This window comes from Dichotomopilus funicola, assembly GCF_033296635.1.
Source record: "Dichotomopilus funicola strain CBS 141.50 unplaced genomic scaffold C8A04scaffold_7, whole genome shotgun sequence".
Taxonomy (NCBI): Eukaryota; Fungi; Ascomycota; class Sordariomycetes; order Sordariales; family Chaetomiaceae; genus Dichotomopilus; species Dichotomopilus funicola.
In genome coordinates this window covers 91,431-108,799 of record NW_026944028.1, presented here as the reverse complement: position 1 = coordinate 108,799, position 17,369 = coordinate 91,431, and the positions used below count along the sequence as shown (strand labels likewise).

General features: G+C 56.4%; 5 protein-coding genes across 5 annotated transcripts; 2 read left to right on the top strand and 3 right to left on the bottom strand.

The window, feature by feature from the left end:
• Positions 1-712: 712 nt before the first annotated feature.
• Positions 713-4,865, top strand: C8A04DRAFT_34773 (CobB/CobQ-like glutamine amidotransferase domain-containing protein; the record flags this gene model as incomplete). The annotated part of the gene is made up of 2 exons (XM_062782949.1): positions 713-2,447; positions 2,515-4,865. The coding sequence occupies 2 exons, from the start codon at positions 713-715 to the stop codon at positions 4,863-4,865; spliced, it is 4,086 nt and encodes a 1,361-aa protein (XP_062639940.1).
• Positions 4,866-5,302: 437 nt separating this feature from the next.
• Positions 5,303-6,631, bottom strand: C8A04DRAFT_25484 (small glutamine-rich tetratricopeptide repeat-containing protein 2; the record flags this gene model as incomplete). The annotated part of the gene is made up of 3 exons (XM_062779576.1): positions 5,303-5,366; positions 5,427-6,457; positions 6,629-6,631. The coding sequence occupies 3 exons, from the start codon at positions 6,629-6,631 to the stop codon at positions 5,303-5,305; spliced, it is 1,098 nt and encodes a 365-aa protein (XP_062639939.1).
• Positions 6,632-7,349: 718 nt separating this feature from the next.
• Positions 7,350-9,000, top strand: C8A04DRAFT_34772 (uncharacterized protein; the record flags this gene model as incomplete). Its single annotated transcript, XM_062782948.1, has 2 exons — positions 7,350-7,940; positions 8,026-9,000. 2 exons carry the CDS (start codon positions 7,350-7,352, stop codon positions 8,998-9,000), a joined length of 1,566 nt encoding a protein of 521 aa, XP_062639938.1.
• Positions 9,001-10,868: 1,868 nt separating this feature from the next.
• Positions 10,869-12,525, bottom strand: C8A04DRAFT_25482 (ribosomal protein S5 domain 2-type protein; the record flags this gene model as incomplete). The annotated part of the gene is made up of 2 exons (XM_062779575.1): positions 10,869-11,817; positions 11,888-12,525. The coding sequence occupies 2 exons, from the start codon at positions 12,523-12,525 to the stop codon at positions 10,869-10,871; spliced, it is 1,587 nt and encodes a 528-aa protein (XP_062639937.1).
• Positions 12,526-13,973: 1,448 nt separating this feature from the next.
• Positions 13,974-16,344, bottom strand: C8A04DRAFT_34770 (thiamine diphosphate-binding protein; the record flags this gene model as incomplete). The annotated part of the gene is made up of 5 exons (XM_062782947.1): positions 13,974-14,032; positions 14,093-15,784; positions 15,852-15,919; positions 15,985-16,086; positions 16,184-16,344. The coding sequence occupies 5 exons, from the start codon at positions 16,342-16,344 to the stop codon at positions 13,974-13,976; spliced, it is 2,082 nt and encodes a 693-aa protein (XP_062639936.1).
• Between the last annotated feature and the right edge of the window lie 1,025 nt (positions 16,345-17,369).

Sequence of the window (17,369 nt, the reverse complement as noted above, 5' to 3'; positions counted from 1 at the left end):
TGGGAAAATTGAAAAGTTGAGCCACAAGCGGGCGGGCGGGGCCGTGCTTCTCGGCCCTGAAGCCGTCATTGGTCCCTCCATGGCGGGTCGTTACAGGGGTGTAGCCTCGAAGATTTCTCGCTCTCCGGACCCTAAAGTTTTCTCTGTTCTTTTTTTCCGCCTGAGAGTTCTATTCCATTCAGTCCTAGAACTCGGTTCTGGATGACTTGGGTAACTCCAATCCTAGGAAGAGAAGGCTGTTGAGTTCTGAGAGCCATATTTGGACAAGAGAAAGATCCACATAATCGCTTTCTCCATTGGAGGATGATTGCAAACCAATGGAGACTTTTGGAGAGCAGCGAAAAATCACACCTAGCTCGCGTGATAACATTCAGCAAGATGAGAGACGCGGAACACAATAACATGAGGCATATATTCCTTTGTCTTCAAAATCTATGACTCTTGCCAAGGTTGTATAATCCATCTGAACTTCACAGGCGAACCTCGATACGGCAAGTCACGGACGGCACTGCGCGCCTTTCCCTGACAGGGGCCCGCTATAAAATTTCCAGTTCTCAGGACCCCGCCCCCGCCTTCTGGTCTTCTTTGCTGGTGCGATGACTATCGTCCATCGAGCCCAGCGAGCGGTTGCTCTCTGTATCTTGTAGTCCATCCTAAAGTCAACGGTACATCACCATCCCAGAGTTTTGGGCGTGCTGTTATCGTCGTCGCCATGCCGCATCTTACTCTCGCGGGGGACGCCTGCTTCACAGCGGCTGAAGCCCAGAAACTGCGGGACTTGATCAACAAGGTCGCCCCCATCAAGGTCGCGAACCTGCGCGGCACTTGGGTCTACTACGCACATATCGAGGGCGACGCCGGTGCTGCGCAAGAGAAACTCGCCCAATTGCTTCCGCTGGCGAACAATGCCGCGGAAGGCACCCCGCAGCTCACCCACATTGGCCATGGGCGCACCTGGTACGCGACGCCGCGTTACCTCTCGCCATGGAGTTCCAAGGCCACCAGCATCGCGCAGGTCTGCGGCTTCGAGAAACAGATCCGCCAGATCGAGCGTGGCCGCATCATTGCCGTCGAATTCGAGCAGCCGTACAACGACAAGACGGTCCCGTTCCGCGACATCTTGCACGACCGCATGACCGAGACCCTCACAACCGAGACACCCGATCTCAACACCATGTTCGCCGAGGGCGTGTCTGCGCCCCTCGAAATTGTCGACATCTTCGCCGATGGGCGAGACCCAGCGCAGGTGCTGAATGAGTACAACAAGGCACGCGGTCTAGCCCTGGACCAGTCCGAGGTGGAATACCTGGTCGAAAAGTTCACCCAGCTCGGTCGTCCGCCACATGATATTGAGCTCTTCATGTTTGCGCAGGTGAACTCGGAGCACTGCCGGCATAAACAGTTCAATGCGAACTGGACCATCGACGGTATCACCCGGGACAAGTCGCTCTTCGAGATGATTCGCAACACCCATAAGGTGACTCCGGACTACACCGTGTCGGCCTACAGCGACAACGCAGCTGTCATGGAGGGCGGGCATACCAACCTCTGGGCCCCTGACTACTCGACGGGGTCTTGGAAGCTCAACAAGGAGCTTCTGCATGTCTTGGCCAAGGTCGAGACGCACAACCACCCCACGGCCATTGCCCCGTTTCCCGGTGCGGCCACTGGATCTGGAGGAGAGATCCGTGACGAAGGCGCCGTTGGAAGGGGTTCCATGCCTAAGGCCGGGCTGTGCGGTTTCTGGGTGTCGGACCTACTCATTCCCGACCACCGCGCCCCCTGGGAACTTGATGTCGGCCGACCGGCGCACTTTGCGAGCAGTCTGGACATCATGCTCGAGGCCCCCATCGGCAGCGCCCGCTTTAACAACGAGTTCGGCCGCCCTTGTCTCGCGGGCACGTTCCGCACGCTCCTTACGGCGGACGACACCCAGACGGAGGGCGAGTTCCGTGGCTACCACAAACCGATCATGATTGCCGGCGGTGTCGGCACTGTCCGGGAGAAGCATGCGCTGAAGCGTCCCGAGGATGTCGTCGAGGGCGCACATGTTATCGTCCTTGGAGGCCCTGCCATGCTCATTGGTCTTGGTGGTGGTGCGGCGTCGAGCAATGCTTCGGGCGAGGGCAACGCCGAGCTCGACTTTGACAGTGTCCAGCGCGGCAACCCTGAGATGGAGCGCCGCGCGCAGATGGTCATCAACACCTGCGTGTTCCTGGGTGACAACAACCCCATCGCCATGATTCACGACGTTGGCGCGGGCGGCCTGTCGAATGCGCTGCCTGAGCTGGTCCGGGATGCCGGGTTTGGTGGCCGCTTTGAGCTTCGCCAGGTCGAGAGCGTGGACAAAAGTATGAGCCCGCTGCAGATTTGGTGCAACGAGGCGCAGGAGCGCTATGTGGTTCTTGTCAACAGCGACGGAATGGAGCGCTTTACCAGCATCTGCCGTAAGTTTCTGTCACTCTCTCCCTGTTTTTACTATACCCCTAACCACGCCCACTAATACCAAACCAGGCCGTGAACGCTGCGGTTTCTCGGATGTGGGAACCGTCCTCTCGCGCGAGCAAGACGGTGTCTCCAAGTTGATTCTCAGTGACAAGGAATCCAACGAGTACCCACGCCCGATCGACGTTCCGATGGATGTCCTTTTCCCCAAGGGCCGCAAGCTGGACCGCATCGTCGACTCCAAGAAGCCCGCGTGGCCAGTCTTTGACCCCGTCGCTAGCCTGAAATCAGCTGTTGACGGCGGCTCTCTCAGCGATACCGATCTCTTCAAACAGGCCGTGCAGCGTGTCTTCTGGATGCCCTCGGTCGGCTCCAAGTCCTTCCTCATCACCATTGGCGACCGAACCGTCGGAGGTCTGACAGCCCGCGATCAGATGGTCGGCCCCTGGCAGACTCCCGTGGCGGATGTCGCGGTGACTGCTACGGCGTTCAACCTCGACGGCGTGAGGACGGGTGAGGCGATGGCCATGGGGGAGAAGCCTACCCTGGCGCTCATCTCCCCTGCTGCCTCTGCCCGGATGGCTGTCGCGGAGAGTTTGCTCAACCTAGGCGCGGCTGACATCAAGGCCGGCCGGCATCGCGGCGACCTGCGGCGCGTCAAGCTCTCGGCGAACTGGATGGCCGCTGTCAACCACCCGGGAGAGGGCGCAGCTCTGTTCGAGGCCGTCGAGGCCATCGGCATGGAACTATGCCCGGCGCTGGGCATCAGCATCCCCGTGGGCAAGGACTCAACGTCGATGAAGTCGTCGTGGAAGGATGGCGAGACCAAGAAGAGTGTCACAGCTCCCGTGTCGGTCGTCATCTCGGCCTTCACCCTGGTCGAGGACATCCGCCGCACCTGGACCCCCCAGCTGCGTCGCGTTGAGGACGTGGGCGAGACGGTTCTGTTGTATGTCGACCTGGCGCAGGGCCGCAAGGCGTTGGGTGGTTCTGCCCTGGCCCAGTCTCTGGGTGCCATCGGCCACGAGGCGCCCGATGTCCGCGATGTGGATCTTCTCAAGGACTACTTCGACGCCCTGGCTCAGCTGCACGAGAGCGGCGTGGTCCTCGCGTACCACGACGTGTCCGACGGCGGTCTCATCACCACCGTCGCCGAGATGATGTTTGCCGGCCGCTGCGGCGTCGACATCCTGCTGGACGGCATCGCAGCCTCCAAGAACCTGCCCGACCTGGTCGACGCGCTTTTCCACGAGGAGCTAGGCGCTGTCTTCCAGGTCCGCGCCTCGGATGAGATCAACTTCAAGCGCTGCTTTGCAACCTGCGGCCCGCCTGCGGGGTTGATCCGCAAGTTCGGCTTCGTCCAGCCCACAACCAAGCAGGCACTGACCATCCGCTACGGCGAGGGCGCACCATTCATCAGCCTCGACCGCGCCGAGATGCAACAATGGTGGAGCAAGACCTCCTTCGAGATGCAAAAGCTGCGCGACACCCCAGCCTGCGCCGAATCCGAATTCGCAACCATCCTCGACTCCCAAGACCCCGGCCTCTCCTACAACCTCACCTACTCCCCCACCGAAAACATCGCCCCCCTAACAGCCTCCATCTCCGGCTTCTTCGGCAAGACCCCGCGCGTCGCCATCCTCCGCGAGCAAGGCGTCAACGGCTACGCCGAAATGGCCTTCGCCTTCCGCGCAGCGGGCTTCGACGCCGTCGACATCCACATGACAGACATCATCTCGGGCCGTTCCCTCTCCGACTTTGTTGGCCTCGCAGCCTGCGGCGGCTTCTCCTTCGGCGACGTCCTCGGCGCCGGCCAGGGCTGGGCCAAGTCCATCCTGCTGCACGACCGCGCCCGCCAAGAACTTGCTGCCTTCTTCGCTCGCAAGGACACTTTTGCTCTCGGCGTCTGCAACGGCTGCCAGATGCTGTCTCGGTTGAAGGAACTCATCCCCGGCGCGGAGCACTTCCCTTCCTTTGTCGCCAATGCTTCGTCCCAGTTTGAGGGCCGCGTCAGCATGGTGAAGGTCTCACCGTCCACTTCGCCGGCTACATCCTCCGTCTTCTTCCACGGCATGGCCGGCTCCAGTCTCCCCATCGTCGTCTCGCACGGCGAAGGCCGCGCCGAGTTTGCATCCCCCGCGGATTACACCGCCCTAGACGAGGCGGGTGGCATCCCGCTGCGGTATGTGGATAACCGGCTGAATGTGACGGAGGAGTACCCGTTCAATCCCAATGGGAGTCCCGGTGGTGTGGCGGGTGTGGCGAGCCGTGATGGGAGGGTGCTGGCTATGATGCCACATCCGGAACGGACGATTTTGGCGGATGTGGGGAGTTATGTGCCGAGGGAGGAGGTGGAGGAGTGGAAGGAGTTTGGGCCGTGGTTGAGGATGTTTAGGAGTGCCAGGCGGTGGGTGGGGTAGATGCTACCCTACTGTTTAGTGAAGTAAGTAAGTGGTATGGGGGAAGAGTACTTTTCTCTTCAATGTCTAGGTTAAGGCGTTTGTTGAACAAAAAGGAGATATACCGAAACTTGACAAAGGCGAAGGGAGGTTTGGCTTGTACGTATGGGATTTTGCAGGTATCTTTCAGTTATGTTAGATAGAAACCACACATCACCTAAAACATGAACAGGATGTTTTCGCAAGACTCTGGGCTATGCAAAGGAGAAATCATAATGGTATCATTATCTTGAGATGATTCGCCTGCGGCATTTGTAGGCCGGGTATGTAACCGGGCTTCCAAGCCTCAACAACAGCTATCCTTCTCATACCCCAGATTTGCACTTATGGCCTGATACAGGAAGCTGAACCATATATCTCAGGTATAAATGGTTACTCAAGCCGAAACAACACCCTCATTACCTCCCAGCGCCGGGACCGCCAGGACCACCGCGTCCAGCTCCGCCCATCAGGTTCCGAGCCCTGTGCCAAGGTCAGTTAGTCAGTATTTTCTATGCTGTCAATGAGAGGAAAGAAACTCACATCTCAGCAACACTCGGGTCCGACATGAGCGAGCCCAAGTCCGGCATACCACCACCGCCGCCCCGGCCAAACTGATCCGCCATCTCGCGCAGGCGCGGGTTATTCATCAAGTTGGCCATCATGTCCGGGTTGCTCATCAAGTTCTGCGCCATCGACGCAAACATCGGGTTGTTCATGATGGACGCAAAGTCAGGCATACCACCACCTCCTCCTCCAGCACCTCCCGCTCCACCAGCACCAGCACCACCACCAAACAAACCGGCCAAATCACCCAGACCACCACCGCCAGGCGAACCAGCCCCACCCCGCGGCGACGCCGCAGCCGACGCAGCCGTCTCATCTGCAGTAATCTCATCCACCCTCCGCTTAGCCGTCTCAAACCCCTTCTTCATCGCCTCACTACCCCCATTCCCCTCATACTCAATCCCCTTCTGGTATGCCTCCATAGCACCCTTGGCATCTCCCAGCGCAAATCGCGCCAGGCCCAGCCGGCTCCACGCCTTGGTGTACTTGGGATCGACGGCAACAGCGGCGTCAGCGTCGGCACGCGCGGCCTCGTGGTCCCGCGCCGCGGAGTGGGCGGCTGCGCGGTTGGAGAGGAAGATGGCATTGTTGGGGTGCAGGGCTAGGGCTTGGGTGTACAAGTCGATGGCGGCGGGGTAGTCCTTTTGGGCCATGGCTGCGTTGCCTTTGGATTTGAGACCTTCGGCTTGTTTCTTTTGGTCTTCGGTAGGTTCGGCCGCGGGAGTGGACGGGGTAGGGGTTGCCTTGGGGGAGGTAGTGGAGGCTGACGACGCGGGGGTATTGTTCTTGAGGCGCTCGTAGACGGAGTAGATCTGGGCGAGGTTCTGCGAACCGACGGCTTGGGACACGGCGTTGGTGTCGGTCGGGTCGACGCCGAAGGACTCGCTGATGCAGTTGACGGCGATGTCGATCGAGTCTTTCTCTTCGGCGGTCAGGGTGCCGTCGGTGAGGGAGGTCGACAGGAAGTCGCAGATCGCCAGCGCGAGGCGCTGTTTCGAGGGAGATGGCTGGGGGAGGGAGGAGGAGTCAGCATCATGTTGATTTTCTTTTTCTTAACCAGTCCTCGAGATTCCCCCTTTTTTTTTTGGTTGGGATTTGGGCTTGGTATTTAGGCTTGTGATTTGGGAGTGGTCGTTGGGTCAGAAGGAGGGGTTCTCAGGGCCCCGTATCATACGTACCATGGTGGACGAGGTCTTCACTTCAAACACCTTTGTTTCTTAGGCTTCAAAACTTCCGGCTTGAACTCAAAAGGCTCACGGTTGGTTCCTGAATCAACCAAAGTAATCCCCGGGAAGAGAAGGTGTCGGCCAGATTCCACGCCAGTCCATTGGGAGCGCAAATGGAGGGGCTCAAAGGAAGTGGGGCAGCCGCGGTCTCCGTCTGGCGGTAATTTCTTTGCACGTGTATTACCATGGAGGAGTGTAGTGTATTAATCCCCTCGTCTTTTCCCGTTTCGGAGGCCAAAATTACCACAATCGCCAAGAAATACCGGACCGGGGTCAGTGATTACCGTTCACAGCGTGGGGCTTCCTGCTGATGTCAACTGCCAGCCGAGGGACCCGTCGGCCTTGTTCCTGATCAACATCCATCCAACCTTCTCTCCGATATCCGCCAGCGGCCGGGCGGCGGCAAAAGCTGGTGACCTACCAGACGGCAACCTTGGTTAGTGAATTGTTTCAAAATCAACTCTCTTTGTTGCTAACATCCACGCGACCGCAGCCCTCTCAGAGCTCCCAAAGCGTGACGCGACGATATAACTCCACCGTCTTGCACCTTCGGAATGCAGATATCGTGAACCTCCCTCAACATCCGATTCGTTTCCCCTCATCCCACGATCAACCTACATCCCGAATATATACCCTACGAACCCTACGATAACCCATCCTACCCTAAATCGCAATGGCGGCCCCAGAATCTTCCAGCGGCGCAACCCCAGCCGCACATACGATCATCCCAGCCCCTATCGCCACCAACGACCAGCACGCTTGCTTCATCTGCCTCCAAACCGACATCGACACCCCCGATGCAACCTGGGTCAACCCGTGCCCATGCAGCCTTGAAGCCCACGAAGAGTGCATGCTGCGCTGGATCGCCGAGGTGGAAAGCGGGCCGCGCCGTGCGAACGCCAACAAAGGCGGGCTCCAGTGCCCGGCCTGCAAGGAGCCGATCACCGTCGAGGATCCGTTTGACCCGGTCCTGGCCCTGCGAGATATCCTACACAAGCGATACAGCAGGGTGTCGCCGTATCTCTTGTCGCTGTTTGTAGGTGGTGGGGGGTTTGCAGGCGCCTACTGGTATGGCGAGTTAGCTGCTAGCACGTTTGCTGGGCATGAGACGGTGTTGATCTGGCTTGGGTTCAAGGGCCGCCCAACACAGCTTCCATCTACGATATTGAAGATTGCGATGCTGTCCTCCCTTGGGCCAGGCTTGGTGGTGTTGCGGTTTCTTCCAACTGGCGGTTCCTTTTTGCTCCTGCCTTTTACCGCAATAGTGAGACAACCATACACACAGACACGCTCAGGCGGCCATGCATACAACTAGAGAAGTTCGCTAACTTTGTTGGTCTTTGTTCTAGTATGGCGCGACACTCGTCGCTCGGGATAACCTTCCATCGTGGCCACCATCGCCACAATGGGCGATGGCCCTGATGCCGCTCGTCCAGTTCAGCTACGCCTACATATTTTACGATCTATTTGGGCCACTAGAAAAACGCCTCAACCGCGCTCTTCGCGGATTACCCCCAGTCGAGGAGCCCGCACAAGCCGAGGCACCTGCCATCGCAGCCCCGCAGCCAGCAGCGGGTGCACGGGATGACGAAGACGGTGAAGGGGTATGGGGAGCTTTCGCTACCGTTAGCCGTGCCCTACTCGGGATATTTACCGATGGCGGCGACGAAGACGGGGCTGACGGGGACGGGAGGATAATTGAGGGACGGTTCGAGATTAATATAGGGGGCGGAGGTGACGACGACGACGATAGCGACGACGAGCTGCTGCTAGGGGAAGAAGCATTAGAGGCGGTGGGTCAAGAAGTAGGGGGCGACGGAGTCGAGATCCTCCCGGAGGACGCAGCACAACACGATGACCAGCCCCAGCCAGGGGCTGAACCAATACAACAGCAACAACAACCAGCCGCAGCGGCCCCTGCCCAGCCAGCCCAACAAAATCAACAAAACCAACAACCCCAAAACGACGCCCGCAACAACAACCGCCGCCGCAACGAAGACCGTAACAACAACAACGACGGAACATCCTACTTCACCGCCATCATCAACCATGTCGTCACCTCCCTCCTCCTGCCCACCATCTCCTACGGCATGGGCGAGCTGCTGCGCGCTGCGCTACCCAGACGCTGGACCGCCATGCCCAGGCTCTGGTCGGGTCGACCCGTCGGTCTGCTGCACCATCGCTGGGGCCGTAGTTTAGTGGGTGGGTGTCTGTTCATCGTACTGCGCGATGCGCTGAGGCTGTATACAAAGTACAGGCAGGTGCAGGTGAAGAGCAAGAGGAAGATCAAGAACGTGGAGAAACGTGTGCCGAGGTCTGGGTAACGGGACTCAGGTTGTGTGTGGTGGTTATGTTTTGATAAGGATAATAATGTATGTGAAATGTATAGAGAAGCCCCAAGGGTTTTTATTCCGTTCGTTGGGCCTGGTAGCGATATGTATTCCTGGATAGACATGGCAATGGACAATCCACTCACCAGCGCAAGACAGACAATGCGGGCTGCAAACTGAAAGGCGGGAATCATGTCACAAGCAAATCTCAAACTACAGGTATGTTCATCGTACATGCCTTGTGTATTCATACACTCCTATCCAACGACACTATTTTTTTTGGTTTTGCCTATTTTCCAATTCATGTCCCATCGTTGTTACTGAACAGTGAACAAAACAAAACAATATTATACAGATTATACAGGAGTAATTAGTACAATCATGTCATCAAACTCCCCGGCCAAAGAGCGTCCTATTTTTCGAAGTTTTTTCCCAATCATGATACTCCGACCCAAAACATCAACTCCACATAGTCAAACACATCGTGAAGAGTAAAAGGGCGAAGATTGATAATACAAGACCCCAACACCATGTTAGGTTGTTTGCCTTCGATGGCATGACGTCTGCGTGTCCTGCGTTTAACCTGTCCCGTGAATACTTTGTCTGATTCTGATTGAAGCCCTCACCCGACACGGAACGTTCAACCCGTCCGTTAGGTAGGGAGGAGGAGAAGTTGAACGCGAGCAAAGTAAATGGCCATTTGTTTGGCAGGCATTATTTGCTGTTGGTTTACTTGCTCGGTTTCTGGACCGCCCAGACAAGCTGCCATTAGTACGTTCTGCTCATGGACGCGACTACATCACCACCGTGGGAAAGGAGGAGATGCAGCCGGATAGGAAGACGACAGAATTATTGTTGGGCTTGCTTACCGGGCAGCTCGGGCAAGAGCATTGGCCTGGGGGACAGTTGCAGGTCCCGGTGGAGGAACACCCGCAGTCGCTCATGATGATGAAGGGGTGGTTTGATAGAAGGATGATTTTTTTTTGATGGATGATTATTAGGGGTGTAAAGGTAAGGTAGAGAGGAATTGAGATGTCGTTGTGTTATTATTTTATGTTTTGGAAAGGAACCTGAGAAAGCATTGTTGCTCGGTAGAGAAAGAAGAGATAAAACAAAAAGGAAACCTTTCCACACCAAAACTGTAGGAAATGAACCACGGGGAGGCAAGGAAAAAAAGGGGGAGCAATCCATGACACGACAACGAGCGGGGAGGCCACGTTATATATGCGTCATCGCAGCCACCCAGCTCTCCCAAACTAAAGTCATCTGACGAGCTGAAATGCCAAAGTTGGGATCGAGAGATGGGATCGCAAGTAGGGACGAATGGGGGCATACGAGAGGATGTCGAGGGCGGGGTTGGAGAGTGATGACGTCGGTGGAGTGTCATTATTGGGGTTGAAGCGGATGGATCAACTGAGTAGGTTGTTGGGGTATCGTTGGAGAGGTTTGCTGATTGATCGCGGAGGACAATTGGACTGCCGGTGCCGGCTGCTCGGGTATGGGATTCGCGGGGTAAGAGGATGGTTGTTAGGGTTGTTAAGCTAACTTGCTCAAAGTACACTAGTTGGCAGAGGAGCTTTCGATCTGGATGACGGTAACCATCATGTCCCGTCCTGTCCGCTGAGTAGCCCGTTATGTAGAATATATGACCATCAAATTTCGGAGCAGCAAGCTGAAGAATAAGGCTTGCGTGACGCTCGCTGGCCGAAAAATACCTTTTTCAGCCGTCCTTACTTGCAGATCTAGGAACAAAGGCCAAGTGCAGCGACGGCAGACCTTGCCTTAGTCCTCAAAGAGAGAAGAAAAGGGGTTACCCGCATACTACCCCCCCTTTGTAAACACCACACACACACATCAATACCTTACTCCAACTTCCCCCCCTTCACCAAAAACAACGCACTCCCACTCCCCGGCCGACTCACCACCACGGCACCTTCCTTCTGCTCCTGTGTCAACCCCCCGGGGAGTTTCGCATAATACTCTCTTTCCCACGCCTCACGCACCGCATCCACCCGATCCGCAGGGACCAAGTGCACGCTGCACCCACCCCATCCGGCACCCGTCAGCCGTGAGCCGTAGCTCCCATTCCGCCGCGCAATCTCGCAGAGCTGGTCGATTTCCGGGCAGGAACACTCGTAGACATCTCGGCAGGAGGTTTGTGTCTCGTCGAGGAGCTTGCCGAGTGATTGGTTGTATTCTTCTGTGTTATCCCCGCCGGATGAAGACGGGCCGGTCTCGAGGAGGTGGAGGAACTGTAACATGCGCAGGGACTCGCTGAAGACGTGGAGGGCCCGGTGGCGCAGCTTGAAGCGCTCGCCACGCACGGGGAAACTGGAGAGGAATTTGGCGTTGAGCTCGTCAGTGGTCAGGCCGAGGACGGAGGCGATCTCCTCTCGGGTGTAGCCTTCGGTCTTGGAGAGGGTTTCTTTGGTGAGCGTGACGAGTTCTTGGAGCTGTTCCTGGTCAGACTTCCGGGCCCCACCGGTGGCATGTTCTTGTAGGGCAAAGTAGGTCTCGTGGAAGCCGTGTAGGGAGATTCCAAGGGGCCCGCCGTCGGTGGGTAGTTGCGTGCCAGGGGGGTTGAGGGCCGCGTTGAGGTAGGCAGCCGCAAGGGTACACTCGACGACACGCAGGTTGAAGTGGATTGGGCCCGTGACGACCTTGTCGGAGGTGATGAAGGATTGGGCGATGAGGAAGGTCAGCTCGGGGTTGGTCTTGGGGAACTGCACCGGGCGGGTCCTGAGTGAAGGTGCGAAGGCGACGTAGAGGGCCGAACCACGCTCGGAGAAGACGGAGGCGGATTGGTCCATTCTTGAGGCAGGTCAGCGGCATCCCCCCTCATATTCAAACCCGAGGAAAAGGAAACAATCAAAATACTCACCCTCCTGAGTTAACACCAACCGCGCGCTCGCTAACAATAGCCAGCTCCGTCAGCTCCGTCTTGTCAACAGTCTCCTCCCCGTTGGCCGCCATGACAGCCAGGGCGCTAGCCGTAACAAAAGCCGCACTCGAGCTCAGTCCACCACCAGTCGGGACGGTACCATCCACCAGAATATTCATATTCTGCGGTCTGAACCCATCCGCCTGCTTTTTCCGCAACAGCTCCAGCGCGCCCCTCAGCCCGGACTTGAAATAATTGGTCCATTCATGCACCGTAGCATCGATATCAACCGCATCAAACGGGATGTCAAACTCATGAGCCGGAAACTTCTTATCCTGCACGTTGGCAATCTTGATCTTGTACGTCGTGGCGGCATCCCCGGGAGTAACGGGACTGGTAGACACCGCGAGCAGGGCATCAGCAGTGATGGCCATGGGCAGCACCGGGTACAGCGAGTAGTCGATGTGTTCGCCGATGATGTTCACGCGGCCGGGCGAGCGCGCGACAAACTGCGCGGGCAGGCCATAGGCCGACTCAAACTTGGTGAGAAGGCTGCTCCATCGCTCGGTTTGTGAGGGCAGCGCGTCGGAGGTGTAGATCTCACCTAGCGCATGGGCGATGGGGACAGGGCCGGCCATTTTTTTGTCGCCGAACGGTAAATTTTGGCCGGCGTGATTTTTTTGTGATGGAGAGAGCAAGAGGATTACAAGGGAAAAGCTGACGGTGGTGGAGGACGTAAATGGGAAAAGAGAGGGCGGGCTCGGACGCTGCAAATTTGAGGAGGAGTTTGGTCGGATGATGTCGCGTGTGGTGTGTGTGATGTGCTGTGGGTGTTTAAACGTGGGGTTGGAGGGGCAATGATGTACATAGATTAAGGAGCCCCGCATCCGTCGCACCAACATCACCAGAAAGGGATGGCACGGGAGTAATTACGCAGCTGGAAATTCTTTCTATTGACGGCATATTCGGCATCTAAGCCATCATGTTACGTTACAGTGAACATGGCGTGAGTTCAAGAGTACCGGACCGATTTCGCGATGCTTTTTTTTCCTGCATGTTATATTCCTGTGTCTATTCACGGTATATTCGGGTGAACATCTCAAGCACCGCACCAGCTGAAGTCTGACGAACGCAACGCTGTACGAGCGAAGCCCCCACACCCCGGATAACTGGCATTGGTTCTCAACCGATGCCAGGTTACAGCCTGCGGGACGGGCCGAGTCAAGAGCGCCCTGGCTATTTTTTCTATCTTTTTTGCCACGTTTTCCGGTATCGTTATCACCAGAGTAGAAGCTCCGTTATCTAAATACCAGCAAGTCAAGCCGAAGCCTCAGATTGATGTATGCCGGGAAGACAGCAACATAATGACTGGCTGGTCCTGACATGCAGAGTGTAAGTGGCCCATCATGCACAGTAGACATGCTTGAAGCAAAGCATACTGCAAGGTACCAGGACTGGAGCACCCGTGATTGTGGCCATGTAGACGTTGTGAAGTTTACCAGGCATATGATGCGCGATAGACAGACTAGGGTCGTCTCATTAAGGACGACAATGATAACTGTTACAACAATACTACCTGGCCTTAATTACCTATTCCGGCCAAAATATCCCCAGGTACGGTTGATCGTATATGAGCACATTCAACCACCCACCGTTCGGAACCAAGAACTCGGCAGTGTGGTTCAGCAAATTCACGTGGTATCCATTTGTCGGAAACATATATACAGCCACGCCATACCATACATACCATCAACGGCGAGGCACCCTTCAAACCAAGACTCGCCCACGAACGCAAGACACAACGCATCGTCAAAAATCCGACCCCACAGCAAAATCTACAGATCCTGCAACCTGATGACCATCTTCCACCAGTTTTTCTTTTCTTGGCTAACCCGAGATGCATTTCGAAATCCTGACTCAACACGCCAGAGTGATATGACCAGACAGTGCTTTTCCGATCCGACCCGTCCAAAAATAAGTAAAATAAGGAACTCATAAGAATAGTTGGCTGTCAAGATTAATGGGAGAGACATGATAGCCGAAAGTCAAAGTGTAATTCTCCCGAGGTGTTGGAAGAAGACAGCCTTTAGCTATGCACACCGCCTGTGCGCTCACGCATCCGGTCTCTCCTCTCCTTATCCTTGGCTGTGGTTCTAGTTAGTCTATCTGCTCGAAAAATGGAAGGATTTTATCTCAAAAACTTACCACTATCCCAGGTGATGAACTCGTGCAGACCTGATCCAGCAGGGACCATGGGCAGAACGGGCACCTTCTTATCCGTCACGACCTCAAGCAGGGCAGGCCCATCCGAGTCAATCAGCCACTTGAGAGCTTCAACAGTCTCATCGGGCTTTACCAGACGCCGGTGCTTCACGCCCATCGCGTCCGCCAGCTTCATGAAATCGGGGTTCTTCTGGTGAGTGTGCGAATACCGATCCTCGTAGAAGAGGTTCTGCCACTGCGTAACCATGCCCTGCTCCTCGTTATTCAGGACGATAATCTTAACGCCGATGTTGAACTGCGCAGCCGTGGCCAGCTCAGTCAAGGTCATGGCAAACGAGGCATCGCCATCAATGTCAATAACGAGAGAATCCGGCTTCGCGACCTTGGCGCCAATAGCCGCGGGAAGACCGTACCCCATGGTGCCGAGACCGCCCGAGGTGATCATGGAGCGGGGGTGGCGCCAGCGGAAGTGCTGCGCAACCCACATCTGGTGCTGCCCGACACCGGTGGAGATGTACGTGTCGTGCTTCCGCTCGGCAGTGAGGTTGCTGAGCTCCTCGATCAAAGTCTGGGGCTTGATCAGACCAGAACGCTCGGCGCGCTCATAGTCAGAGAGGGGCCACTTCGCCTTCCACTCCTTGATCTGGCCAAACCACGCCTGCCTGTCGTCCATGGTCTTAGCCTGGACGTGGGGCAGGAGAAGTTCCAGGTTGGCGCTGATATCACCCTCAACGGCCTCGGTGGCTTGCACAACCTTGTTGATGTTCTTGGGCAGGATATCAAAGTGGACGATACCACCACGGCCCTCCTTAGCCGCGGCTTTGGCGGCCGGCGCGAATTTGGCAATGCTTAGAGTCACACGGTCATCGAAGCGAGCGCCGAGAGCAATGATCAGGTCGGCCTCTTGCATGCTCATGTTGGCGTACGCGGAACCGTGCATGCCAAGCATGTGCAGCGACTTCTCGTCTAACTCGTCAAAGGAGCCCAGGCCGTGGAGGGTAGTCGTCACGGGAAGCGAGGCCTTCTCGGCCAGGGCCTTGAGCAGCTCTGGCCCATTCTTAGAGCAGATAACGCCGTGCCCAGCGTAGATGACGGGCTTCTTCGCCTTGTTGATAAGATCGGCGACGCGGCGGATCGAAAGGTTCAGCTGCTTCTGGGTGAGCTCGAGGGCGGCGCGAGACGCGGCGCTGGGGACGGTCGGGAGAGCAGACTCCGTAGGGATGGCCCTCCTCAAGACACCGGCAGTGATATCCTTGGGCAGATCGACCAAAACGGGGCCGGGGCGACCGCTGGTAGCGATCTCGAAGGCCTCGTTGATTCTCCGGGGAAGTTCGCCGACGCTCTTGACCATAACGTTCCACTTTGTGCAAGCACGCGAGATGCCGATAACGTCGGCTTCCTGAAATGCATCGCTGCCAATGGCAGAGGTTACGACCTGGCCAGTGAACACAACCATTGGGGTGCCGTCGGCAAGGGCGTCGGCCATGGGGGTGACAACATTGGTGGCACCAGGGCCAGAGGTCACCAGCACGACACCGGGTTTCCCTGAGGCGCGCGCATAGCCCTCAGCCATGTGGCCGGCGCCTTGCTCGTGCCTTGGAAGAATGAAGTCGAAGTGGGGAGAGTTGTAGATCGCATCGAAGACGGGGAGAATGGCGCCACCAGGGTATCCGACTGCAAGCGATGTATTTCGTCAGTCAGGAAGGACAATTTCCCAGGGCAGCAGCAGAGGGGCACGTACAAATATGCTTCACGTTATGGCGGAGCATCATTTCGTGGAAGATTTCGCCGCCAGTTTTCCCAATGAACCTATTCCCCACGTCCCGTGTTAGTCACATGCTCCAGGGCGTTGGTGGCTAACTTGTCCCACGTACGACTCATCCATATCGCTCTTTTTTGGGTTGACGAGGGGTTGCACATGGCTCTGGTCTCTGGTGGCGGCGTTGAACGACGGGCTGGGTTTCGGCCTCGCCTCGCTGTCGAACATGCAACAGCTTGTTAGTGAAAAAGTAAACGGACACAGCAGTGAGTCACCTCAAAATTCAGAACATAGGAAAGTCCACGCTAACATACGTCGCGGATGGTTTTGCGGCAGCATTGGTAGACTGATTCCTGATATTTGTTGGGGTGTTGCGCCGTGTTGCTAAGGCGGTGGCCCTTTGGGCCATGGTGAGGGCATGTTGTGGCCGAGCTTCGGCGATGCCCTTGAGGGCGCGCGAGGTCTGGCGCAGCATTGTGGAGGTTTGGAAGAGTGGGGAGGATAGAAGACAAGATGTATACGGAGATCAGGAGAAAAAATTGAAGCAAAACGAGTAACAGATCAAGCTGCTACCGTGGAGGGTTGCGCGCCAAAAGGCAAAAAGTCCTTCATGCGAGAGGGTGAAAGAGTCAATGGCTAAGGTCTAGCAAGCCAAAAGTCGTGATGCGGAGGGTGGAAAAGAACCCTTCGACCTCGGACGGAACCCGCTCTGGCTGTGAGTCGACAGCGACCCCAGCGTGGTCTCAAATTTTTGGCTTTTGATTGTGGGGTAACGAACGGCGCCCGGGTGTGCACGGGCTGCATGGTGATCTTTGGTGGCGATGTCGGAAGGCGAGGGAGCGATCCATTGGCTGCTTTTCGGTCAACCCACGGCTTCTGGACCTTTTTGTGTGCCTTCACTTTTCGCCTTTTGCCATGGTCGGGCAATTTCTCAGGGAAAGCTCAACCATGGGAGCAAACTTTGAGGTCCATTTCGCCATATGCGCTGTCAGGCAGACTCTGCATAGCTTACTGAGAGTCTTGACATTCACTTTCCATCAATTGGTCGTCTCACATGGTGACAACGTTCGACGACGACAAACATCCACATTGTCTAACCTATCACACCGGGCCGGTGAACCTTGGTGGCCCGAGGATATCGGGCGGTGTTGCGGGGCTGCAACGCCCGAGACCAATGATGAGGGGCCGATTTTTTTTCAACAAGTGGCAAGCGGACGGTTGTTGAGATACTAACCGGTTTGTGAATGTCGGGGGCAGCTCGACCCATTTGTGTGGCAGTCCTTGGGTGGAAGGGACACTCCTGCACTCCTGCACTCCCGCGCAACGACCCGAATATTGACCGATCACCAGCATCGATCAAAAGACACACATTTCTGCAGTAAGCAGATGCATTGCATGGATACGCTGTTGCCGACTTGCAGGTTTCGAATTACCCGCCGGGGCAAAGCATGCTGCAATGTCAGAAGACGCACATTGCAACCCTACCTTGAACCCCAAAGG